Source organism: Chaetura pelagica, unplaced genomic scaffold (genome assembly GCF_000747805.2).
Source record: "Chaetura pelagica isolate M959 unplaced genomic scaffold, ChaPel_1.0 scaffold222, whole genome shotgun sequence".
NCBI lineage: Eukaryota > Metazoa > Chordata > Aves > Apodiformes > Apodidae > Chaetura > Chaetura pelagica.
The window spans coordinates 7053355-7079068 of record NW_009952711.1 but is presented as its reverse complement, the minus strand read 5'-3'; the positions used below and the strand labels follow the sequence as shown (position 1 = coordinate 7079068).

General features: G+C 35.5%; 1 protein-coding gene across 1 annotated transcript in view; it reads left to right on the top strand.

The window, feature by feature from the left end:
* Positions 1–4429, top strand: part of LOC104385920 (aromatase) — a 15451-nt gene extending 11022 nt beyond the window's left edge. The window contains exons 7-9 of the mRNA XM_009994442.1: positions 594–756; positions 2212–2453; positions 4139–4429. Of these exons, the coding sequence (XP_009992744.1) occupies positions 594–756; positions 2212–2453; positions 4139–4390 (657 nt within the window). The 3' untranslated portion in view covers positions 4391–4429. The remainder of the gene's footprint in view (positions 1–593; positions 757–2211; positions 2454–4138) is intronic.
* Positions 4430–25714: the final 21285 nt, after the last annotated feature.

Sequence of the window (25714 nt, the reverse complement as noted above, 5' to 3'; positions counted from 1 at the left end):
TTTTACTGTAAGAGTGACAGAGCCCTGGAACAGGCTGCCCAGGGAGGTTGTGGAGTCTCCTTCACTGGAGACATTCAAAACCCACCTGGATGCGTTCCTGTGTGATGTACTCTAGGTGACCCTGCTCTGGCAGGGGGGTTGGACTAGATGATTTTTCGAGGTCCCTTCCAACCCCTAGGATTCTATGATTCTATGATTCTAACTCTTGTATCTATCTCTAAATTTCCTTCAGTCTTCCCCTTAGCCCAGCATTTTATCTTCATGTGTTGCCTTTTGTTTGCAAAGGCTACAAATGCTACATAAATCCTATATCGTGTCATCTGACAGCTCAGAAACAACAAACCAGTAAGAATCTGAGCTAAGAACAAACGCCTGCTTTTCTGCAATATAATACACACCCATACAAACAGGAGTTTTGTTTTTCCTCTGCAAGACCAAAAAATAAATGCTATTTAACTTGAGACAGACTGTCAAGATTTTTATTTTTGTTTAAAATAGATATTCTAGGTCTATCCCATTCTACTGCTATAGGATCTTCATTGGCATCAGAGATCAGCAATCAACATTTTCCTCAAAATTTCTTATTTTTTCAGAACAGAGGGGATCTGACAGCAGAGAATGTAAACCAGTGTGTGCTGGAGATGATGATTGCTGCTCCTGATACTCTATCTGTGACACTCTTCTTTATGCTAATACTGATTGCAGAGCACCCCACAGTGGAAGAAGAAATGATGAAAGAAATTGAAACTGTTGTGGGTAAGCAGGAGCTGTGAAGACAGTAAACTGGGAATACAATTTTTCTTAAGTAGCGATCAAATATTGTTTATTCAAAGGGTGAAAATTCTAAGTATTTTCTTCTAACAAAAGTATTTACTGTAGAATACATGAGCTACCATTAGAAGATATTATTCAAAAGCAACTGAAATAAGATGAGCAATTTGTAAGATAAATTCATATAGAATTGAAATCATCAGAATTGAAAATGTATTAGAAACTATGTTCTATATTCACTCCGCAGCAACAGCAGTTTAAATCAGCACTCATAATAATTGAAATAACAGTTGAAATAATTTTCCATTTACATTCAAAGAGCAAAAGGGGACACTCATTTCAAATACTTCTAATCTTCAATATTTTCCTATGTATACAGAGAACCTAAGTTTCACTATGACTGCACAACAGAAAAGTCAGAGAAATTTCAAATTCTATTCTGCTGTAATTCATTTTTATTTCAAACTGGTATCCCTCTAAGAACTAATTAACTAATTACTACTACTAACTAATCAAACCACAATGAAGATATTCCAAATTTGTATTCTTCCCTTTCTCTAGACTTCATTCAAAGCCTGATGCTGATACATATAGAAACTTGATTTCATCCACTCCTAGACAGCATTTAGCTGTGGTCAGTTAAACACTGGAAAACGTACAAGTCCTTTACTCTTGTTCTAAGGTACTTCTGCATCTTATTTTATTGTCCTCATGACAGCTGACTACTCATTCATCTTGTTTATTTACTTCTGGTAACCTTGATTTTTAAGGCAGTGGAATGTTCTTGTCTTTTTCTTAAGCGAATTACCAACTGGAGTAGCAAAGCTGCCTTTTCTCTTGAAAACCTACCACTGCAGTGGTCAGCCTGTAGGCCTTGCCCTACTTACAGCTTGAAAGTTAAAGTAAGGCTCCCACCAGCAGTTCATTATGGTGCTGCCAGTGGAATCAAGCTGCAAGTTATTCATGGTTACTGAAACAGTCAGGCCACAGCAGGACTTAGCTGTACATCCAGCAAATCCCAGTTGCATGGTGAAAGTTTAAGGTCCCAACAAAGTTAACCTCCATCTGCAGACTAATCCCAGATCCCATTTGCTCTCAACTCTCAGAAAATTTCTTTGTTGTGTCTTGTTGCTCTCAGTCATACAAAAGACAGGGAAGGGCTTCCAGAGTTTTGTCATCAACAGGAAAGCAGAACAAAAACTCATAATATATTAAGACAATAAAGTGAGGAGATCATACATTAATAAGCTAGGGTTTATATGCTGATGAACAATATACCAGATTTCCCAAAAATGCCAGACTACACAAAACTACTTAGAAGCTGGAGGATCCTTCCTACCGTATCTGGAACTGAGAATCTTCAAAAAATAATTTGATATTTGCATAATGAAGCTACTGAATTTATAACCAACTTCTTCACCATCTGTTTTATTCCTCAAGGTGACAGAGATATACAGAGTGATGACATACCAAACTTAAAAATTGTGGAGAATTTTATTTATGAGAGCATGAGATACCAGCCCGTTGTGGACTTGATCATGCGAAAAGCTTTACAAGATGATGTAATCGATGGCTATCCTGTGAAAAAGGGGACAAATATCATTCTCAATATTGGACGTATGCATAAGCTTGAGTTCTTCCCAAAGCCAAATGAGTTTTCTCTTGAAAATTTTGAGAAAAATGTAAGTTTACTATTTTATTTCTTACAGGAAATTGCCTATTCTTTCTTGACAATGAATCTTCCTATTTTAATCAAGAGCTTTATGACTCTAAGACTTTTTCTGTTGTCTCAGAGTTAAGGCCATGGGAGGTTTCCCTGGAGAGGTGAAGCAGTGTAGTAACTCCTAAGAGACTGAGAAAAGAGCACCTTTTTTTTTTTTTTTTTTTTTTTTTTAAGTTTTAACCAACTCCATACTGCAAATGTGGAGTTATTCAGTCCCTAAGTTTTATATTTTACCTACCAAAAATCTAGGAGTACCATGTATCACACACACACAAATAAGCACTAGGCAACTGGGTCAACATTTTTAAATGGCTCAAGAAAAACATTGTAGAAAATTCAAGAAGAAATGGCTTAAATTTATTGAAATAATTATTCACTGTGAATAGTTTCCATCTTGCCACCCATTATTTTCACCCAGTATTATTATCAAAATGGATTTCTTGCTCATTTTGGAAGTACACTTTGCTACTAAAAATATTTCCCCTTGACCAAATTTTTAACCACACATTTTCTATCTGACTTGATGCATTCTGTTTGCCACATAATTATTCTGGCAGACGCAATTTCCACACAGTTCTCTAAGTGAATAGCAATCCACACCATTATTTCTAATAAGATGGCATTGTTAGAAACTAAACATTTTCCCAGGCTGTGCATTTGCCATTGTGCTGTACTGCCAGCTGCTGTACTTGCTCTGTATTATAAACACTTGTATTTACCTATAACTTTTCAAGAAGTACAGCTCAGCTTATTTGAAAAAATTTGAACAGGAAACATTTTTCTAAGTATGAAAGTGAGAAAAAAGGAGATTTCTTCTAGATAATTTTATATAAAGCAACTTTTCCTACTCTGTTCTTGGCCTGAATAGGAAGCCAGAACACAAATAGCACCTTTTTTTTAAGACAGCTACATAGATAAAGAAAAAAATTTTTTTATAGCCAAGATTTTAGTTTTCTTACTCATGACAAGCACCTTTGTATTTCATTAGCAGTGTTATTCATGCAGTTGGGATTGTTTGGGACAACTGATCTCTTCAATGTCAATAAAAGTAGCAGAAGCTAGCTGTGCATTCTTCAGCAGTTCTGGGAATCCTGCATTTCCCATTTTAGCTGATAGGACAGGGGACAGCCATTTTATAAGTGTTATCTATCTATTAGATATCAAATAAATTTTCAACATTACATTTTATGACAAATTAATTCTCAGAAACATAGATTTAGATGAAAATTGTAATCATAAAGCCACCCATTACTATCTTTAGGCATTAGCCAGTATTTCAGACATTTATGAGCTTTATAATGAACTTTTTTTTTAAGTTTTAAATTAACTTTAATGTCTATTAAACAGCGAAAGCTTCACTCCGTTTCACAGCTGGTAACAAAACCCCTGTAGTTCACAGGATGAGCAAACTGAAATATCTGGGCAGAATTCAACTGCTTAATTTCACATTCCCTGCTATCTCAACAGCACACCTTCTGCAGGTGTCTATTTCAGCCTTCAGTCTGAAGCAAAGAAGTAATTGCTTCTAAGACATTGTTTCCACAAGTATTTCAGAATATTTTTACTACCAATGTCCATCTTAGCTTTGGCTACTTATATGATGGAATAACTTGTCTTACAATTTATTCCTCATGTTCTGTGCAGGTTCCTTCACGCTATTTCCAACCATTTGGTTTTGGCCCTCGGGGCTGTGTAGGAAAGTTCATTGCCATGGTAATGATGAAAGCTATTTTGGTGACTCTTCTGAGACGATGCCGAGTACAGACAATGAAAGGAAAAGGCATTAACAACATCCAGAAAAACAATGACTTATCCATGCACCCAATAGAGAGGCAGCCTCTGCTGGAGATGGTTTTCACACCAAGAAGAAACACAAACAAGAATCAGAGTGACTAAAGTGCACCAGCATTCAAGTGACAAGGACTCCTCAGCCACAGCCACTAATACCCACCATTCCTAGGTAAAGACAGAGTAAAACATGTTGTTGCCCCTAAGTCACTACAGCTTCAGGAAAGAACTTGTCCTGCCCACACAGCAGAGCCAGGTTCTGACTGCAACTTCAATGTAAAAAAGAGTAATATTACAAAACAGTCCTGCCAGTAGGGGCCACACTGCATGCAGGATTCTTGGCTACTTTTTAAAGCCATCAGGTTCAGATGAAGTTATGCTTGCTTTTCAAACTGTGCCAGTTCAGAGGTTTGGGGGTCAATAAAAAGTTAGGCCTAGCAGTGTTCAACTACTGCAAAATCTCCATCAGATTTTGAAAACATCTGGATGACTAATTCTGAAGTTGGCTCTAAGACTATGAAACAATTTAAAATATTTAGGACACATGTAAGTTATAGAAAAGGTTTGTACAAGACATGTAAGTTATAGAAAAGGTTTGTACAAGGTCATTCCAACACTTTACTGTGTATTAAACAGCTATCAAAGACTTACAGTGTCAGATAGATTTTACAGATGATAGTAATTTTCAGAGTAGTAAATAACATGACAATTGAGATAACTTTTTTACATTATTAAAACTGCTACAGAGGATCTGCAAACATCTTAGTAATGATGAGCTAAGAATAAGGTAATGAATATGAAACATTACCACTGGTATTACACAGGGAGGTGAGAGCAACAACCAGCTCCACATCATCTCAGGTTGGTGAAGTTCAAATTCTCTCTAAGCTGCCTAAGTGGTACCAAACAGTGTTTCAATCTGCTTTTAATTGCTCAATTCTACTTCAGAAAGCAAAATTTGGAGTTGCTGCCCATGTTCCCATACATATCTCTTATTGCTTCTCCTGAAAGAGCAATGGGCTCTATCCTGCTCTCAAGCATCTTAATTCACACCTACTGAGATAAAGAGAGCCAGCAGAGCAAGAGGAGAAACACTGGCTTAAGAGATATGAACCTTTGGAATATCTGATGCAACCTCAATTTCTAAATTCTCTGCAGGCTTTAAACTAGAAAATTGTTAAGAGTTGTTGGCAGAAGGAAAAAAAAACAAAACACCAACAAAAAACCCCCACAAAACCAAAGACTCCCCAACAACCTGATTAGAATTACAATTTTATGCACAGTATGAATCTTTGCTTATCACAAACATTTTTAGCGATATTTATGCTCTGATTTTCTATCTTGTAATTATTGTTCTCTCCCTGAGTAAATTTATTCACAAGACTGGAATAAATTACTTTTATCATTCAAATTTTAATATAATTATATGAAATCATGTAGATATATATGGAAAATGCATGCTGCTCTGATTTCTTTAATGTATTATATATTGTTGAATTTGTAGGCTGGAATTTCAGACACATGCTTACTATAATTATTCTATGGAAGAAATAAAGTAGTTTCATTTTTTACTTTTTGTAAACTAGCCTGCAGAATTATTTCCAATTGTATTTTAAGTATATTGTTTCTGATATGCTTTGCACATAGTGTTTCTGGTCTTAAATTTCTACAGTATTTCATTTTATACACATTTGGACAATAAACTTGTTAATCTGAGTTGTTAGCTAATCTGAGGTTGGTTCTCCATATCTTTATTATGGCTGTTATGCAGTAGTCTATTTGCATGATAAGGTTCATTTCCCCTCCTCATATATGTTTAAGAACTGCAATTGGTGTTTCAAAGCTTGACATGTGGATATAAACAGTTCAAATCTTTTCCATGTATATGTACCATTTGTACAAAACAGAGCTCTGCCTTTAAATAGTGTTTTATTACCAGGTACTGCTATAAAATGAATTGACTTTTAAAACCACATCAAGTCTACTATCATCAGGTGGCGATTCTATGATGTTCAATACATCAACATAGAGCAAACCTGAGGACTATGTTTTATACATTGCTGTGATTATGGGCTGCTCACAACTCATAAATGTGGATGTTGCTAGAAAATAAAAATCGTTCAATAAAAGTTGTATGCACAAAGACAAGCTTTAAATCATGTTTCATGGTGTTTTCCCACTGTAAGAATAAAAAAATATTTAGGCATATGCTTGCATGAGCTGATTGTGAAAGTATTGAATACAAAGATGAAATCTGGGCTGTTGTAAACTCAAAACTTCCCACCCATTTCAGAGGACACAGTATCACAAAGATATTTCTAATATTACTTAGAAAGCAGAAATAGCTGAACTAATTTAAGGCCATACAAGAATGTTTGCACTTCATTGAAACTATAAAAGAAGGGAAGAGGGGTAGGTTTTGGTGTGAAAAGTATCTAAATTAATTTTAAAAAGTGGTAATTCTTACATTTGACTAAGTGACAGAAAACTAGAGGGTAGTAAATGGCACACAAAAAATTACCACAAGAACTCTAACGTAGCTGCAAATGGGTAGATTTTTCAGACAGCAACCTGGTCACAAGACACTCCCAATGAAGAACATTTCTCCTAGAAGACTACAAGCTCAATCTGTGATTTTTAAACATGAATAAACAATTGTCAATTTATTAGGCTGTTCACTTTCTTCCAATACAATCCAGTTTTATAACCTCAGTTGATATCCCATTAAATTCTTAACTTCAAAAGAAAATAGCTATCAAAAGTCTAGAGCAGAAAGGAATGTGCCATTGCTTATAGAGGAACACAGTTAATATGCTGGGCCAAATCTGCTCTGATCTGTGGTGAAATAAATCTTATCTCTAATCTAAGATTGGAATTTCCTGCTGACATCTCATTTTAAAGTGGCAGTTATCCAGGACTTGAGAGCTTAAAACTATTAGGGCTTAAACCAACATCACTTACCTACTATTATTATAAATAGACATAATTAAGTTCAAGGCTTATAAAAGTGCTAGTTTTGTAAATTGTTATAAGTCAAATATTTTCAAACACAGACCTTTAATTTCACAATATATGTAAGTGCTCTATTCCATACATCTACACTACTGTAACCAAAAATTCCATAAAAAATGCACCAATGCCTCAAAAAATAAACATCCTGAATTTTCCTTTTTAGAATTGTGAACTAGTGTCACTCAGAAAAACCTACAGCTTTCATAAAGTGAGATATTTTTGCTATCAGCTCTTTAGTTGCAGAAAACTTTATTTAGGTACAAATAACATTGAAAAACTCAGAGTTAACCTTGCACTCTGAGCAGGGTCCAGCAGATGGCACACACAGAAAGTTTAGTCATGTAACAAGAGCAGCCTGTCCCTGTTGATGTAGAACTAAAATTCAACAGGACTCTTATGTTCTTACTCAGATATTAAATGCTGCTTTAGGAAGGGGTGGAGTCACTCCAGAGTCATTAACATGGTAGAGGTGCAGAGAAAACTAACCCAAATCGTGTGGACAGAATTTATTTGCATTATTCCAACTACTGCTGTCATTAGGACATTATATTAAAGTATCATCTTTTACTAGAAGTGTTCTCCCAGCCTACTTGAGCAGAATCTGTATATATAATTTGGCATCAAGATTGATAGGATCATGCTTAAGAAGTTTGAAAATGATTTCTGAGAAACTAGGGTTTTTATGGTATTTTAAGTATAATTGAACTTAATTGATTTAATACATTGATACTAACTCAACATGATTTTTTTAATATGATATTTTACCCTGTTGCTTGGTTAATTTCATTTAGTGCATCTATGGCATTCTTCCATAGTCCACAGCAGAACAGGAATCTCTAATGCAATACTGGAGTCCTTGAAGGAAAGTTGATATTTGTGTATTAATCCTTCAAGGAGTCACGCAGGTCCAAATATTTCATGCAGCCTCACCACACTTTTACAGTAGTAAGGAATTTATCAGTCCAAAAATTGAGCAGGTATTCATAATAATTCTTGATTCTTTAAGTAATTGCTGGTCAAAAATCAAGACCAGCAAACTCAGCTGAAAAACATGATATATTTGGCACAATGTGGACAACTCCATTCAGCTGCCTGATTAGAGCTGAAAATGTCCCATCAGATTTAAATAATTTACTTCCTCTTTAGTTTTAGAAGACCTGATAAGCATCTCACTAAATGCTTCATGAACTTATCCTTACCTTGTAACAATAGGTAGATGAAGTTGGGTTTCTTTCTCCATTTAGCAGCCATTGAAAGACTCTTGGCAAGTAATTATAGATCAAAATAGCTATATTCAGAAACTGCACCTTCTAACACTTCTATGAATATTTGTATTTATATTCACCTTTTTTCATTCCAACAAATGTTAGACGATATTTTTCAATGTTAAACAACAGTTCAAGAGACATGAGAAGAGTATAAATCAGTATTATTATAAAGTATGGTGCTAACTGCATTAAGAAAATTGCCACTTACTTCCATTTCAGAAAGCACATAATTAAATTTTGAAAAAGGATTAGATTCAGCTACTGAATGAATACTAAAGAAGCTGCAGATGGATCTTTTTCTGTTTGATTTGAAGTGCAATGTTTTCAAATGAAATTTTACCAGCTCAGATGCATGAATACAAATTAAACTATATTCATTGGTCATCTTCCTTCCTCCATGAAGAATAATGCAAAGAATCAATTCATGCTACAGAAATGTTATCAATCTATTATATTACTTCATCTAAGGATCTCAAAGCATATTGCAATCATGCACTGTGCAGTACTGATGTGCAGGAACAGTCTTCAAACTTTTTAACCTACTGAAAGCCCAAGTTTGCCACATTCTTTAGAATTGTCAAGCTAGAAATTATGAATTTGCAAGCACAATATTGGACCTACTTAAATGGAAAACCATTTCTTAAATTTTCTTTTTGAAGTCTGCTAATATGAATCCTTTTCCATAATTTATTTTGAATTAAATTATTAGATTTTCATTTTTCCTCTTAGAATTCAAGGAGCTCCCTGCAGAACCGAGCATAGGGACAGAGCATGAATAGAGCAATAGGAGATTAAACCAGTCCAAAATGCTGCTTCAGTACTTGGCTTCTGAAGAGGCTGATTAATTAGCATGGTGTTTTTGTGACACCATAGCCTTTCAAACAAAATACTACAGACTGGACTTGGATCAGAATAAAACCCTTAATGAATATTACTGCAGTGGAGCCTTTGTGAGCCCAATAACTATTTATATATTAGTCCACAGTTTGAAAAGTTAAAAAAAAAAATTAAAGTGTGACATTTATTCACTAAGCCTTTTTAGAATTTACAGTGTGGTTTACAGGGGTTCATTTCAGTATTCTAAGCAAGTCTAATGAAATCTCATGTAAAGTCAGTAGGATTTAGAATTTTAAGTGTTATGATTGCTCCTGAGAGCAAGCAAGAATTAAGTCTAAATATATTTTAAAATTAACATCAGAGATGTCACGTTCATCTAATAGATTATCAATAAAGAGGAATACCTATGTACAACACAAATCCTATAATCAGTCTTCCTTGATTCTGTCACAAGAGAGAATTTTTTCTCTCAGCTACAAAATATTGCCATTATTACTTTTCATAGTGTCTGAATTCTGAAATATTAAGACTGTACTTTGTGACACCATCTGGTTTTGTGCACCAAGACCAATTGTTTCCTATTTTTTTGCAGTGATCTTTCTACTGTAATACATATTTTACTATAACTACTTCCTATTTGTAGTTTCATTGTGCTATTTTGTTAAACTATTTTCCCACAGCATTCTGATACCTTTCATTTACCTATCTATCCATTTTGCAGTAACATGACAAAATAAAGCTATAACAGCTTAATTTATCAAGGGAGAAGCTTCCCAGAGCAGAGACCAAAGCCACATACTACATGGCATTTACTCCTCCATCTCTTCTTTCCACTTACCAATGTCTTAAATACCCTAAATGCTACACTGGAACATTCCAAAGCAGTATATTTTTATGCATAAAACTACATAAAACAAAAGGTTTCAATGAATGCTTTAAGATAAATACAGTATCACATGAAATGTGCAAAACCTGTTGGCAGGCATTTGTTAAAACAATTCTTGGATTCTAGAGGTTTCTCTCTCACACTATCCCTCTGTCCTGGAGAAAGCTGGTTGAAGCTCTCCAGAATACAGAAAACAGACAGACTGATGTTACTACAGTACAGTCAAACAAGAGGTCTACTGCTCCAGCTCATTCCTTACCCCTCTCATTTAGCAGCAGACAATTCCTAAAATTAGGCAGTTACTGATGCACAAGCAAACATCCCCAAACATCCCAAGTCATTATAATGCATTGTGAATGGAAGGAACCATAGAATTCATCAGGAAGAACATGTGATGATATGAAACACATATTTTGAAGATTTTAAAAGGTGTTTCATTGCTGTTATAAATTAAGTTCATTTCCAATGGAATTCATTATAGACTACCAAGTTGGGTTTTTTCCTCCTTTTACTGAATTACATTTAAATGGCCTGCTGAGAGAAGAAATAAAACCTCAGAAAGTAAGCCCCAAGTCTTTCTATTTAAGCCTAGTTAATTTTCATTAGCTGTGATTGAAAGTAGAAAATACATTTGAGACTAGCAGACAAAATGGGTTCAGATTCTAAATTCCTTTTGAGAAAACAGCACTCATGTCTAATATTGGCTTCAAATCAATTTCCAGTGGGTAAACAAACAAAAAGAGTATTTAAACCTTTATTGCTCTTGGAGATTTAACCTAACATTAACATTCAGTGACAAGTTTTTACAGGCTTCTGCAGTAGCCAGACATCCATAATTATTTTGGTTTACATTTTAAATATGTATCTAGAAAAACTAAAATGTAATAAGCCTCTGAACAGCCATTTCTGAAATCATCTAACCCTTCAGTATAACTTTGAGCTTTGGTGTAACAGAAAATGCAGAAAAGGATTTGCATTAACTATGCAAGACTATAAAGCATATAGTCTATTAATTAAAAATAAGTATTTAGAAGTTTAATGAAGAGAAATAATTGTCTTACCCTTACTACAGACAATTCTGACAGGCTAGTAAGAGAAAACTGATGCATTGCATCTTTTATATATAACCTAATGGAACACTGAAATGGAGAAACATGGTTTGTTTGACCTACCATATGCATAGATAAGCGTGGATAAAGAATGACCCATGCACTGCTAATCCAGATAACTTCAGCGCTCACAGTTCATTAAATAAGAGAAAACTCTATAAATAGATTCCTTACTAGGAAAGACTCCTTTTCTTTGCATGCCATCCTATGTTTGAATACATGTAGTAAATCAGACTGCTTATTTGCAGTCTTATCCTTCTGCTCATACACTGGAATTGTATCTTTCAATATTAGCTATTTTACAAGAACAACATCTTGCTGTTCTCATGTCTTTTCTGCTAGATTAATCTTCTCTTCACCTTTGCAACTGTTATTAACTGAGAATAAACAGGGAGCTAATTTTCCATGAGACATTCAGTTCCAAGGAAAGCCAAAACCATCTGGAATAGATGTGAGAAGATTCTTGACACTCAGTTTTATTAGACTCCCATACGGGGTTCTGATTTATTTTTTTTTTTCCAGAATAGGGAGATGACAATAGACCACAGGAAGATTTTTCGGCATCACAGCTTATTCACCCCCAGCATTAATGTGCTGTACTGTGAAGTACATGACCTATTTTATTTTACTTTATCTAGTCAGTCTTGCAGTGTCATTACAGGATAAATACATTTAACTCTTTTTTTGGCTAATATTCAGAATCACATTTTAATTGCTGTCTTTTAGCCACTCTGCATCCTGACTTCAGGCTGATCAGTAGCAACAGTTGCTTCAAAATAACAGCAAAGCATACTTTTGTCCTCATCTTTATAGAGCTCAGACTGACATAGGTAGTTCTACCACTATGATCTAGGATAAACCCACAGGAGATTCTAAAGCCATGAAAGCCTTTGACAAATTTTACAAACTAGCCATCAGGCACAGTGACATCAGCAGATACCAATGTTTTCTTGTCTTTCACTGGTATGGTGCACAGAACACCATCAAGCATGACAACTGAAAGCCATTCAGTAGTGGAGCAATATATTATTTTCCTGCTATCCAAAATATTTTCCATTGAGAAAGTAAAATAATTGTTCCTAAATTTAAAACAACCAAACATGTTGGAAAGCTTTCCCATTTAAAAAAGTGACCACTTCATACAGTTCTTATATAAATTAATGTTTCATCTCCACACCTACATGAACACAATATGTTCACAGCAGAGACAGGAGCACTAGTTATCCTCTTTAGCTGAAACTAGAAAAAACCATGTTACGTGAAACATTTCCCTGAACAAAAGCAAAAGCTCACTAGCAAACGTCTTTACTAGAAAATTAAGAGATCACGAATGTTATCACTAACAATCCTTGTCCTTAATAATCAAACACTGTTCACAATAGGGGTTGCATGAAGCCCACAGAAGGCACAAGAAGCACACTAGCTCAAGCTCTGCGTTTTTGGTAAAAAAATAAGAAGGCTGATGAGTGAGAGGGTGAAAGAACAAAGGAAAAACATCATATCAGATTGCAGACATTTTCTGCACTGCCAAATGCTGCTTAAAAAGCCTGAACAAGGTTCCACTACAATTACCATGTTGCTCACAGGAGCAGATATCACAACATAGTTTGTTCTGGGAACAGGTTGCTCCTCTTTTTCTCTGCTGCTAGCTTGACAACCAGCTGAACAGCTATAACATGGCCAGGCATTGCTCTCTCAATCACTAGGACAACACTGAGGGTCTCTTCACAAACCAACCTCAATGTCAAATTGATAAAGTTTTAATAATCTGCTTTGGAATAGTATGGTTTTATTCTAATTTTTTTAACAGCTCTCCCGTGCATGTCAACAATAAAAACCAGAACTGAAGTACTATCATAAGCAAATGAGATTGATTCCATCATAGTGAACAGCTGAATAATCAATCAGTAGTAACTCATGTATTTTGTTATCAAATAGTCTTACAAAGATGTCCTTGCCCTTCATAGAACTGCACATGTCTGTCCCTACCTACCTACTGTCTCAGAAATGAGGACCTTTTCCTATCTAACACATACAGTTGACACAGAAACCTGAGGGTCTATAGCTGGGGCATCAAGTATTATTTTGCTCTGCTCAAGTCAGCCAGCAGCCAACAGACAATGGCTGGCTTTCAACAATAGCAGGGAATTTTGTGGAGTGCTCTCTCCTCTTTTATCAAAGCTTTCCCTTTTGCTACTTAGATATTTCAGGCACTATGGTTCTTAAAATTAGGTGTTAGATAGGACATATTGTACAGCTCTCAAAGTCAGAAGGCAAGTCATGAAAGGTTCTTTTATCAAAATTATTGAAGACTTCCCTTAGGAGTCCTATTGGAACAATGTCACACAAAAAAAAAATTAATAAAAAAATCCCTTTTCTCTTGGCTGCCTGGTTCAAGTGTGTCTCTTGAAGAAAAGCTTTCACAGCCTCTATTCCTTCCCCTTGCTTTTCACCAAAGCTGCCAATTTTTAGTGGGATTTTGAAGTGCCTTTTTTTAAATGTTTCTTTCAAAACTTCTAGACTATATTCCAAATTAGAGATTTTTTTTTTTTTAAAGCATATTCTAGATACTCTAGGAAAACAGGACACTGCACATCCAAAACTCTTGCAGCTGTGTGTTTACAGGTTAATTTATCTTTCTTTTCTGTCATTCCCCTATAGAACAATATAAAGTGTACACATTACTGCAGTTTAAAGGTTGCAGTAACTACCCGTTTTCTTCCCAGCACTCCATATATATACTACTCCGTAATGCTTCAGCACTCTTTTTTTCCCAGAAAAACAAGCTGACAATTATATAATTCTTTAAGCCATTCAACACTTATATTAAATTTATCTCTAATAGTTAGACAGTGGATCAATAGATAGTTGTTTGCTGTATTTCTAGTACTCTATAAGTGGCAAAATATTGCAGCTGTATTCAATGCAAATGACATTCACATATGATACACTAAACAGATTAATATTTCAGTAGGAGGAGTTCTAGAAGTAAAAAGAGAAGAATTTCCCTTGTTCAAGTCCTTGAGTAATACCCACTCGTGTTCACATCCTCTTCTTACAAACTGATCTATAAAATCACTACAGAATAACAATTACTAGGAATTAAACGATTAGTACCAAGTATACAGTAGGGGGTTGTTCTAGACTTCATGATCATTCCACTAAATTACTGGCTGAAAAGATTTAAACTTAATTGCCTATTCTTTAAATTAATTATTTACATCTGCAAGGTATTTGGAAAGCAGGTATGAGCATGCCTTGTCCATGCTTCTGAATTGGGAAGGAATAATGTGGTTTCATTAGCTCCACAATTACTCTGGTTCTTAGCAGAACAGCATTGCAATAATTGCAGTCAGGCTCTTTGGGCATTGGGTAGAAGGTACAGAAGATAGTGATAGCACAGGTATTACTTCCTGATGACCAAAAGTACCACTGTCCCCCAAAGACTCAAGGTATAAATCACACAGAGATAGAAAGATACAGAGGTCAGTGATGCAATACCTGTATTTTAGGTAGCTTGGAATAGAAGTTTTCAGTTAGAGAAAAGAAGTCTAGATAATCCAAAACCTTAACCTGACAAATCTTCTAAGAATTGTTTTTTTTCAGTCAAATGTTCAAAAGTACTGAAAGGGTAAAATTTGAAACTTCTTTGTGACAAGGTAAAATTAATATCATGATGCCAACATAGCTCCACAATCTGCTTGAATGTAATGAATTATCTAACTAAAAGCACTGAAGTGCTCAGAATGATTTGATCTAAGAGAAAGTCTAATTAATGCAACTGCTATTAAAAGGAGCATTGCATCTTTCCATAATTAAGTTTTATTAGAAATGGAGGAACAGAGGAACAGGATTCAATTGATTGATAAAATTGATCCATTGTTTTCTGGATGACAACGAGCAATAGTTAATGCTTGGCACTCACAAAAGGACTCAAATTTTAGAGACTGAAGGGTAATACATATATACATTTAAGGGAAGAAAAAAACATTAAATTGCATTCTGATTAATCTACTGAAAAGAATGTCTGTGCTGGTCAGTAATGACAATACAGCTACCTCAGCATTTTCCCATATACTAAACACAGAAATGCCAGCTTCTCAGACTATCATGTAGTTGTACAATTCATAAAGTAAGGCTGAAGCTGTAAAATTCTGATATCCTGGGTTGTTATAGCTAAATAAGTTTATTCTGATTCATCACACTTCCTTTACTCTGCAAGTCCTGAAAAGGACTGATAGTCAACAATCACTTTGATAAAGAAACGAAAAGCAGTAATTCAACTGTCAGTCCTTCCTGGGCAGCAAAATAACGGCTCAGTTGGGAATTATTTAGCGAGATATATTTAGTTCATTTACAGGAAAGAAAAACATTTTTGTAGGAGAGTTTTTCTGCATTTCAAAAGACAGCTCTTCACCTGTAAGTGGTCATTGGCTCATTGTCTCTTCAGAATAACACACTGTACAAACACGAAAACCCCAATCAGTTAAAGATACGCACATAAAAAAGGGCTTTCCATAGCATCTCCAATAAAGCAATGTGCTGTGGTATTGCTGACCTGAGATAGTTCAATATCAAATATGAAAGAGGAGATTTGGATGCTAAATATGTATAGAAATTTATTTCTGAACTGTGAGGAATACAAAAACCTGTAAAATTACAAAGCTTCTATAACTAAAACTACTCAGTTTTTCAGAAACGGGACACAGTGGATTTTATTCCTTCTGATACTGGTTTTTCCTCAACTCTACTTGAAACAGGACAGGCCAAACCTGAAATTATTTATTTAAACTTCCTAATTTTCCAACTTTTGTTGAGTTAAAAAAATTTCATAGAGATAAAAATGTAATGAGATAATGATTCAGGGAAATATAATGTTCTGGAACTGGGATCATGTTTCATGCCTTTATATATTGTGTTTATGTAATTAAGTATTGTGCTTCAGAGATTAAAAGTAAGCTCAATTCATTGGCAATTATGCAAGGAAAATGAATTGGCAAGTGAAACTGCTACAGGATAATTTAAAAAAAAAAAAAAAAAAAAAAAAAAAGCTCAATCGATGCATTAATCAGTTTCTATTTTTATTGTGTTCCTATTTTCCTCTTTGTTCAGTAATGAAGGGGAGGGGATGTGGGCGTCCAAGCTTGAGCCCCCATATGAAGAACAAAGTTTCCCTTGCTGAGCATTAGCACTGGGTGCTAATTTCTTCCAAATTTATTTAAACTTTGCCATGGGACATCTGTTCTTGTGTGCTATGTTATACTATTAACACTTTCTACACACTCTTACAGGAACACAGACAATAATTTTGAAAAAATGTTCCTGCTTTAAGTATTCCAGAATGTGCTCTTTAAAAATTGAAATGCTAGCACAGCTCTCTCATTATGTTAACAGCTGAATTTCTGTTGCTAAATTTAGGATGTAAGAAGAAACCAGATGTAGTGCAATATGCATTGCTGTGACAAACTTATGTACTTCATGGTCTGTGTTATCCAGAACAAGGAAGAGGTTCTTCCTCCCTTCTAAGTCCTTGGACTTTGTGAACAACAAATGGAAAATCATTCTATGGGGGTTTTTTTGAGACTAAACCCAACTGTGGTATACTTTTTTCAGGGAAATCAGCCCTATTTGTTCTCAATATTAAGTGAAAGAGAGATTGACCAAAGATGCAACCAATAATCCAGATTCTTTTTCCACTCAAATTGCAGTGAGTTGCAGTTTATATAATTGAAACTGAACCAAACTTTTGCCTGAAGCTTCAAAATTAACACTGCAAAGATAACAGCATTATTTAAGAAAATTTAGACAGATTTCCAAAAAGTAAGATTGGGTCAATTAAAGCTGTCTCTTGGTTAGCAAAAATTTAGTTTTAAGTCTCTAATAAGCATTTCCCCATTCTTTTGTTTCATAGTTTAAAATAATGACAGCATAAATAGATCTCCAGACTAAAAATAATTGTGCAAAAACTTAAGTCAGATAAAACAAACAAACAATATATTGACCAGATTCCTAAATGTCAGTGTAAGACTGCAGATAACTTCCACTGATGAGATCTAAAAGAATTACACAGGTAGCCAAAACCCAAGGCTGTGTGCTAGAAGGGACCTATGGAGATCATTTAATCCAACCCCCCTGCCAGAGAATCTAGGTCAAGTGTGAGGTGTCCCTGCCCATGCAGAGGGGTTGGAACTAGATGATCTTTAAACTATTCTGTGATTCTACACCAAACAGTTTGCATTTTTCTTAGGGCACGTCCCAAACAAGCATTCCTTACTGCAATATGTACATTCCAATTGATTTAAAGTTGATTAAAGTAAATTCAATTGTATTACTTTTATATTGCTTCTAACTGAAGGAATTTTATTATAGTGACTGCTTCTAAAAACAAAAGCTTGGAAAGCTTTGAAAGAGTTCTCTTATGCTAGAAAAAAAATAAATAAATTGTCAAACCTGACTGGACTTTGGTCACCTTTGCTACAAGATAAATGCACAGAGCAGAGTTAACATGTCCACTCAGAGATCCTCACCCAGACAAAAAACAAACTAATCAGATATGCCTTTAAACTTGCTAGCCTGCCAATAATCCAGCTGTGTTACAATGGCAGACACAATGGTATGGGAGTGACATCCCCATCATAATAAACAGCTAAAACAGAGACAATTTCATTACAAACCAAAATGAACATTTTGTCAGCTGTTACTATAATACAAGACTGCTGAAAATAGGGTCTCACAAATAATGATAAATATTCATTAGGCCATCATTACAAGTCTATGAAAAACATGGCTCAAGCTGAGCTACCTTTGCTGGTGTGTCCTTTTTACAAGTCATGATACCTTGCTAACGCAATTCCAAGCAACCATTTGTCCTAAACATCAGTAGGAAAACTTGCATGTTTAGCATTTCACTCTAGACTCACAGTGCTTCACAGGAGTGAGTTTTTAAGGAAGAACAAAAGGAGAAGAGAGTCTACAGGCAGATGGTAGGGAGCCAGGGAAACATCATGCTGGGTTGGCTGATCAACTGAAAAGAAACAAAGAGATGGTCCAGCAGACCCACTGTGGTGGAGAGAAGGGGAAAGCTTGGGAGGGATCACACACTGATTGCTTCTGTTGCTACTTCCCCTATTCCCTGAAGGGCAAGGGCAAAGTGGATGTTGGCAAGGAAAATGGCAGCCTTGGTCCATTCATATACCAACAACACTTGGCACAGCTGTCTCTTTCCTCTCTGTGATTGTCACTGCTTCAGCTGTCACAGTTTTTATTCTTTTATTTTTTTGGTACTAAAGTTACTTTAGCCATTCAAGGAGTAAGCAGGTAACAAAGATGTAAGAGGAAGTCCCAGGTTGAGCATGTCCTAAAAGAAGGGTTTACCACATTAACAAGTATTGTGCTAATTAGACCAGGAGTAACAATGCTCTTGAGAAGATCCAGAATATCTGCAATCAAGTTACCCTTCACTATGGGAGAACTGCAACAACTGCTGTATATTTATGCACTTATGTACTCCTGCAACCTCATAAACTATCATTAATTCTGAGCTATACTAAACCCGAAGATCCTGCTTTCCTTTTCCTTACCCTGAGCACAAATGCCTGTCCCATTTACACTGACACTTGTGTGATTTCATGTTAAATTTTTCTAGGAACTAAATCAGTAGAAACTTACTGACCTGTATTTTGGCAAGCTCTTATTCTGCCAGTTTCACTCTCTTTACTGACTCATGGGAAGAGACAGCAGGTAAGCTGGACAGTATTGTGACACTAATGGCAGAAGTGGAGTGCCACCATTTACAGAAAGCGAGAGGAGAAGAAGACCTGCCCTTTTCAAGTGACATAAAGTCAGCTCAGCTCTGGTATTAAGCCATATACTGAGACATCTTGAGGATAGATCCTCAATTAATTACACTGGTCAACATTTACCCACAAAAAAAAAAAAAAAAAAAAAAAAAAAAAAAAAAAAAAAAAAAAGAAAAAAGAAACTGAAAAACCCACATATCATTGCAACATATCAAGACTGGCACGTACATTTCTTTTATGGACCTTTGAGTTTTTGTGATGTTAAAAATAATTGCAGTCATCCTTCCCCGTTCTCACATATGTATTTATATATGTATGCGTGTGTAGGTCCTGGCTTTGCAATGATTTCTAAGTGCCATCAACATCCACAAAGGTTTAAAAGTCACAAATGGAGCTATACAACATTATGAAGACAATTTAAATAATTACAATAAGGTTCACCTTTCAGAACATAGGTCCTTACTTTGTAAGAAGTATGAAGCATCAAAACTGCAACAGCTTTCAGTTTGTAATCTATCTGCCATGGATACCCAGACAAGAACAATTTTAAGCAGCTAGTACAGTCCTCCATCTGCTGGCTACACTTAACACATGCGGCTTGCAAGTCACTAACAGGAAATTTAAGTGGGAACTCTTTAGTCCTATTACAAGCCACCTTCTTCATACTTTATTCGAGGAGCTTTAATCAGGTTATTATAGAAATTACAGAATCTATAATTTATATTTATACAAATCCTAATAAGGAAAAAACTTTCCAGAAAGTTGAATAGACTATTCCATGAAGTTACCAATTGTGAGCTAAATCACTGTCAAAACTATTAATTCTTTTCCCTAGAATGTTTGCATAAACGTTCTGCATTGTATCCTAATTGATCACTGGCTTATCAAATATCTGGCAAGATAACAAAATGAGAATACTTACTTCAAGAATATGAAACTCCTAAAAGGTATATTACTCTTAATAGGCTTTACTTACAAAAGCGCTTTAATAAAAGCACATAAAATGTGACACAGAAGTGGATATGTAGATTTATCCATTAACTCTAGTATATTAACAAGAAAGGGGCTAAAAAATGAGGGGCCAAAAACACAGATCACTGTCTGTGACAGAAGGTTGAAGTTTTATCAATCAAGTATCAGAGACACAAAAATGTCAGGATTTATCCAGGAAAAAAAATGTTACATTCCCCACTGAAGCCTGAAACTTCACATAAGTGCACAGGAAAGAAAAGAATTTCTTCATAAATCAGAAGAGAAACAGTGAACAAAGGCTGAGTCATCACAACTTCAACTTCCACCTACATCTCTTACACATGCACATACACACAGAAGATGAACAGCATTGTTTATGAACACTGACATCTTAATATCAGATGAGTCATTAAACAAGGTATTTCAGGATTCATTTTATCATAGCATGTGAGGGGAATACAAAGGTCTGCCTAAAACCAACCCTCATGTGCTTTGCCCAGTGCTTTGTAAGGTTGCCTTTTCATATATTTTTTTTTAGAATCAAAAGGACACTTTAAACACGAGTCTATTTCTGAAACTGGACCTGCTATCCCAAAGTAGGTCTGGCTAGTGTTCAATGTGATACTCTCTGCTCTGTAGTGTTAATGGTATATATCATTGTACTATACATATTTATTTTCATTTCTACTTCTTAATGTATCCTTAACTTGGAAAGAAAATTTAAAAGTTACATAATCAGTTAACTAAGGATCACTTCTCTTAACAGTTCCAGTAGTTCACAAAAATGTGGTTGCAATGGTGCCTAATTGTGTTTTAATCAGTCCTCATTCCTACTGAATGATGCTGAGGAGATGACAGCAACACCACAGGCTGCATGCCTCTTCACAGCATTAAACACTGCTCATTAGAACTCTTAAACTCCTAGAACTCATTAGAACAAAGAATACTGTCCTTCAGTAAACACATGAGTATCCAGGCCCAGTTTCACCCCAGATCTAGTATTTTTATCTCCAGAATGACATCAGCTACTAACTTCTTTAGATCCTTCTCTTGAAATTCTCAATACACTTTTAGAACTTCATAGTAACTGACTGACTTTAACAAAGCTCTTAACACTATGTTAGGGACATGTGGTCTCATTAATGGGATTGTTATTTGTTGTGCATGATTTCTTGTTAATTATGGAGTACAGTCACAGTTCATTATCCTTCAAAATTCTGGGAACCTTATCTCATTTCTTTATCTAATGAAATAGCATGCTGATATTCTCCTGCAGCACTTCACTTGGTAGACTTTGTGATGGGTTTTTATCAGTCTTCAAATTCTTTCATTGTAACACCTGCTGCAGCAGTTGATCTGCCCTTGGGCTTGTGATATCCATGATGAATCCCTGCAGTGACTCAGCTTGCTACTCATGGTAGCTGTTGATACAGAACTGAGAGTGTTGTTATATAACCAACCCATGGATACTATCCAAAATCTGTTGGTTTATATTGTTTTGACCCAATACAAAATATAGCCATACAAAGTAAAGGCTCTAGATCTACCTATTTACAGACCAACTTTTGTTGTCACAACTGAACTCAGATCATTCATATATTATATTTACAGAGTCTCTCAATGTGTGCAAGAAATAATTCACCTGAAAGTGGTCTGGACAGCAAGTTTCTAAGTAATCTAATTGTCTTTACTGGGAATGTTGTAGAAATACAAGTAATCTCCTTGCCTATGTTGTATATGCCTAGGACTATTTGTAAAATGCTATTTTATGTCTGGGTTGATGTAGTTATTTATAGGTAGGTGGGTAGCAGAGTGCCTTTTGCCATGCTCTTAGAAATGGCAACGAAGCAGTGCCCATGCACTGTCAGATGAAGATGTTTCCATACTACTCTAAAATCACATCAAGCTCTACAGAAGCCACAAACGAGTCTATTAACATTCTCCCATTCAAGTCTGTGGGTGTTAGTGAATTGCTCCATGAAAAAAAAATGTTCTCTGTCTCTACAATTGCCTCTCAGAGACTTGACTCCCTTTAGTCCAAAGGGTGCTATACTTCTTAGCAGAAGCTCTGTACCAAGACTGATCTCAGCTATTGCATCACTATTTCAGTCACAGCTGCACCATTCCTGGAGTGAAATCCACAGCACTGAGTTAGTCACCTTTCCAGTGTGTTGATACATCATATGGCTGTAAAATGGGAATCACTGCACCTCGTGTGAAGGAGCAACCAGACCTAGTCAGCTGCAAAATTCTGCTTTAAGACTTTTCCCAGTAATATCCAATATGAAAAAAAGTATTAAGTTTCTACGTAAAATGTGCAACTCTGTGAATCCTGGCATTTGTCTTTTGTGGGAAAGCGCTGGCTACCATAGTCTAATAATGCAGGTCATCTAGGTAACATTATCATGTAAATAAATATTGGCCTTCAAAACCAAACATCGGAAATGTTATGTGGGTTGTTTTTTGTGTGTTGACGTGTAGAAAAAGGAAATACAGAAAATAACCACACAAAGAATATATTCTGTAGTATGCATAAGTGTGTAACAAACATCATGACTATAGGGAAAAAAGTCTATGTTTGTATAAAGAAGAAGATTAGAAAAGTTAATGGAATAACTGATGCTAACTATAAAACGTTCTGGGAAGACAGCACACTATAGGTCCTCCATAGTCTCCTAGCAACAAAATTTTCTCTGCTTTCGCAGACTACCATGAAGTTGTGGAGTTCTCCTCCTACACATAATTTGAAATCAGGAATGAAAACACGGATGACCCATCTTTCAGATTAGAAGCAGAAAACTATTTCAAAGCTTGCTGAAACACAGCTCAGTAACAAGCAGCATCTGTTGTTGGTTTAACTTCATTTTACTTGCATCTTAGATATGGTCAAAGTCTTAAATGCAGCCACAAGATAATAAAACCTCGTAATGAAGAGCATAACTCAACAACACATGGAAAGTAAGGAATATGACCTAAACACAGTGGCAGATAGGAAAATGGTTTTGACTAGCAGCTGTCCCCCAGCTTTCTCCAGACAGCCTCAAAACAGGGACAAAACACAAGACAATATCCTGTATTTAATTGATACCCTTGAAAAAAAAAATCTTTAGTCTATTATCCCAACTCCAGCATAAAGAAAGCAAAAACAAAGTCAATGTTTTGGCTAATGAGTCTTATCCTTTAATATAATTAGTATTCCACCTGTACTGAAATTTAAAATGGCAAGTAAAATAAGTACCATGGCTTCAAAATAATAATGCCCAACTTACACTCATAAAAAGAAGTTAGGGTCATGGCCTAACCAGTCAAATTTCCACAGAAATTCCTCAAAATAAATTTTCCACCAAATTAATTATAAGGTGAATTTTAAATTTTGGGTGGTAGCTTCCATGCCTTTTATCACTTAGAAAGCAAGGTTATAAACACAAGAGTGTGCCAATCAACAGCAAATCACATTCATAACTTGCAAGACAGGCAACCTTCTAAGCACATCACAAAGCAGCATCCCACAAAAAAATAGTAAAAATATTTTTTTGAAAAATAAAATTGTAAAATTTGTACTACTGAAGTAGTAGTACAAAAGTATGAAATGCCCAGGCAACTCGAACTAAAGTTTAATATAGAAAATCTTTTTTTACAAGAAAAACCCTACTCAAAGCAAACAGAAAAGTAACGTCCTCATGGCCAAAAAAGTAACACAAACATTTATGCTGTTCAGTTCTCATAGAAGTCGTTTCCACACGGTAATAGGAAACAGTGCAAGTTGCTGCTTCAGGGGGAAAATAACCACACAAAACACAAAACCTAAAAAAACCCAACAACAAAACAAAACAACCCAAACCCCCCCAAAAAACACAACACCCCCCCCAAAAAAAGAAAAAATCACACCACAAAAGCAAATAAGTAAGCATAGATGTTAGTTAGCAAGCTTACCTCCCAGTTTAACTGCTCCTTTAGAAGTTATTGTTTGTTCAGTGTATCACCCAACACTATCATATACTGTATCAATATTGTTTCTTCTTTTCACAGCATGAGCAGTCAGAATTTTGATCAGAGTAATGAATAATTGTAATAACTGTTATTAAACTTTTCCTGTGCTAGTCGACCCACAATCCCAGATTATGTAAGCAGGTGAAAATATCCATTTCTGGCAAAAAAAACCAAAACAAAACAAAAAACAAAAACCCACACACCACCAAAACTCTGCTAAAATACATTTCATGAGTATATCAGTCCATGGGAGATGCTTCTCTTTTTAATACATTCAGTACCAATGATGCTTGGATATGAAAGATATACTATAATCAACTATGAGGCAAAATATTAGGCAACAATATTAGAAACAGTATATCCTAGGGCAGACTATATTTAAATAGTCTTAAATTACTTGTCAGAATAAAAATACCTTATATTTATACAGTTAAAACAAACAAACAAAAAAAAGGATTAACTCTATCCATGTGTCTTTACAGTCTAAAACAGACTAATCAAACACAAAGATGCTAGTGCAGAGGGGGTTCTTTTCAATTTAATAATGGAGAGGAAAGAGACTACTTCCTGAGATAAATTTTAAGGTTCAATTTGAAGGAGGAAAGCTTGAGTAGCAAAGCACATAGGCAGCTTGCCAATCTTTTATTTAGCAGAAATGGATAACCTAATAGTCCAGGAATGGATCAAGAAATACAAGTGAAAGTCTGTGCTTCACATTCGACTTTAGATGACAGCTTGTCAGTACCGTATTTCTCTCTCTGAAAGACAGAAATCCCGTTATCCTTATTTCACAACAGTTGTGTAAGGATATGCTAGACATAGATGCCATGGTAGCTGGGCTACTCAAACATTTAGAATGCAATAAAATTGTATTTGCATGAACATGCAAGTGTGATTTGCTGATAGAACAATGAAAAGACATAAATCCTAAAACTTCTCACAGGCAGATCTCCAGCACTCAGATACAATGAGTAGGCAGAGGAGGATTTCAGATAAGTTCCATATGGAGAGAAGATCAAGACCAGATGCAGCTGAAATGTGACTGGAGGAGCTACACAGCAGTGCAGCCACTATAGACAGCACCACACAACACATGCAATGCACAGGGCAGCTCCAAACAGCTGTTACCAGTTCCACTGCAGGCAAGTCATGTTTGTAGAGATTTGCAGGCAAATGTATCAACTTAGCTTGAGAAAAAACGTTTCCCTTTCTAAGTATCCCTAATAATAGAGGAACAGTCAAGAGTTACAGTCACAGAGCTTTAGCCTATAACAGTGATTATGTAATCACACTATTTGTACCAAATGCAAAAAATAAGCCAGGCATTAAATGTCAACTTTCTCCATGTGGAGTTTCACTTAACATGCATCTAGCTAGTACATATACTGCTGCTAATAAACCTTTTGTGCTTTTCTCTGCACAAGTAGTGTAATGAGTGGAAACTATGGAGCTCAGAGCTCTAAGCATACAGGATTTTGCAGGTCACATGTTAAACCTAGTGCTGGACTCTGCTGGGCAGAGAACTTTGAGAAAGGAAAAACTAAATTCCAGCCATATGT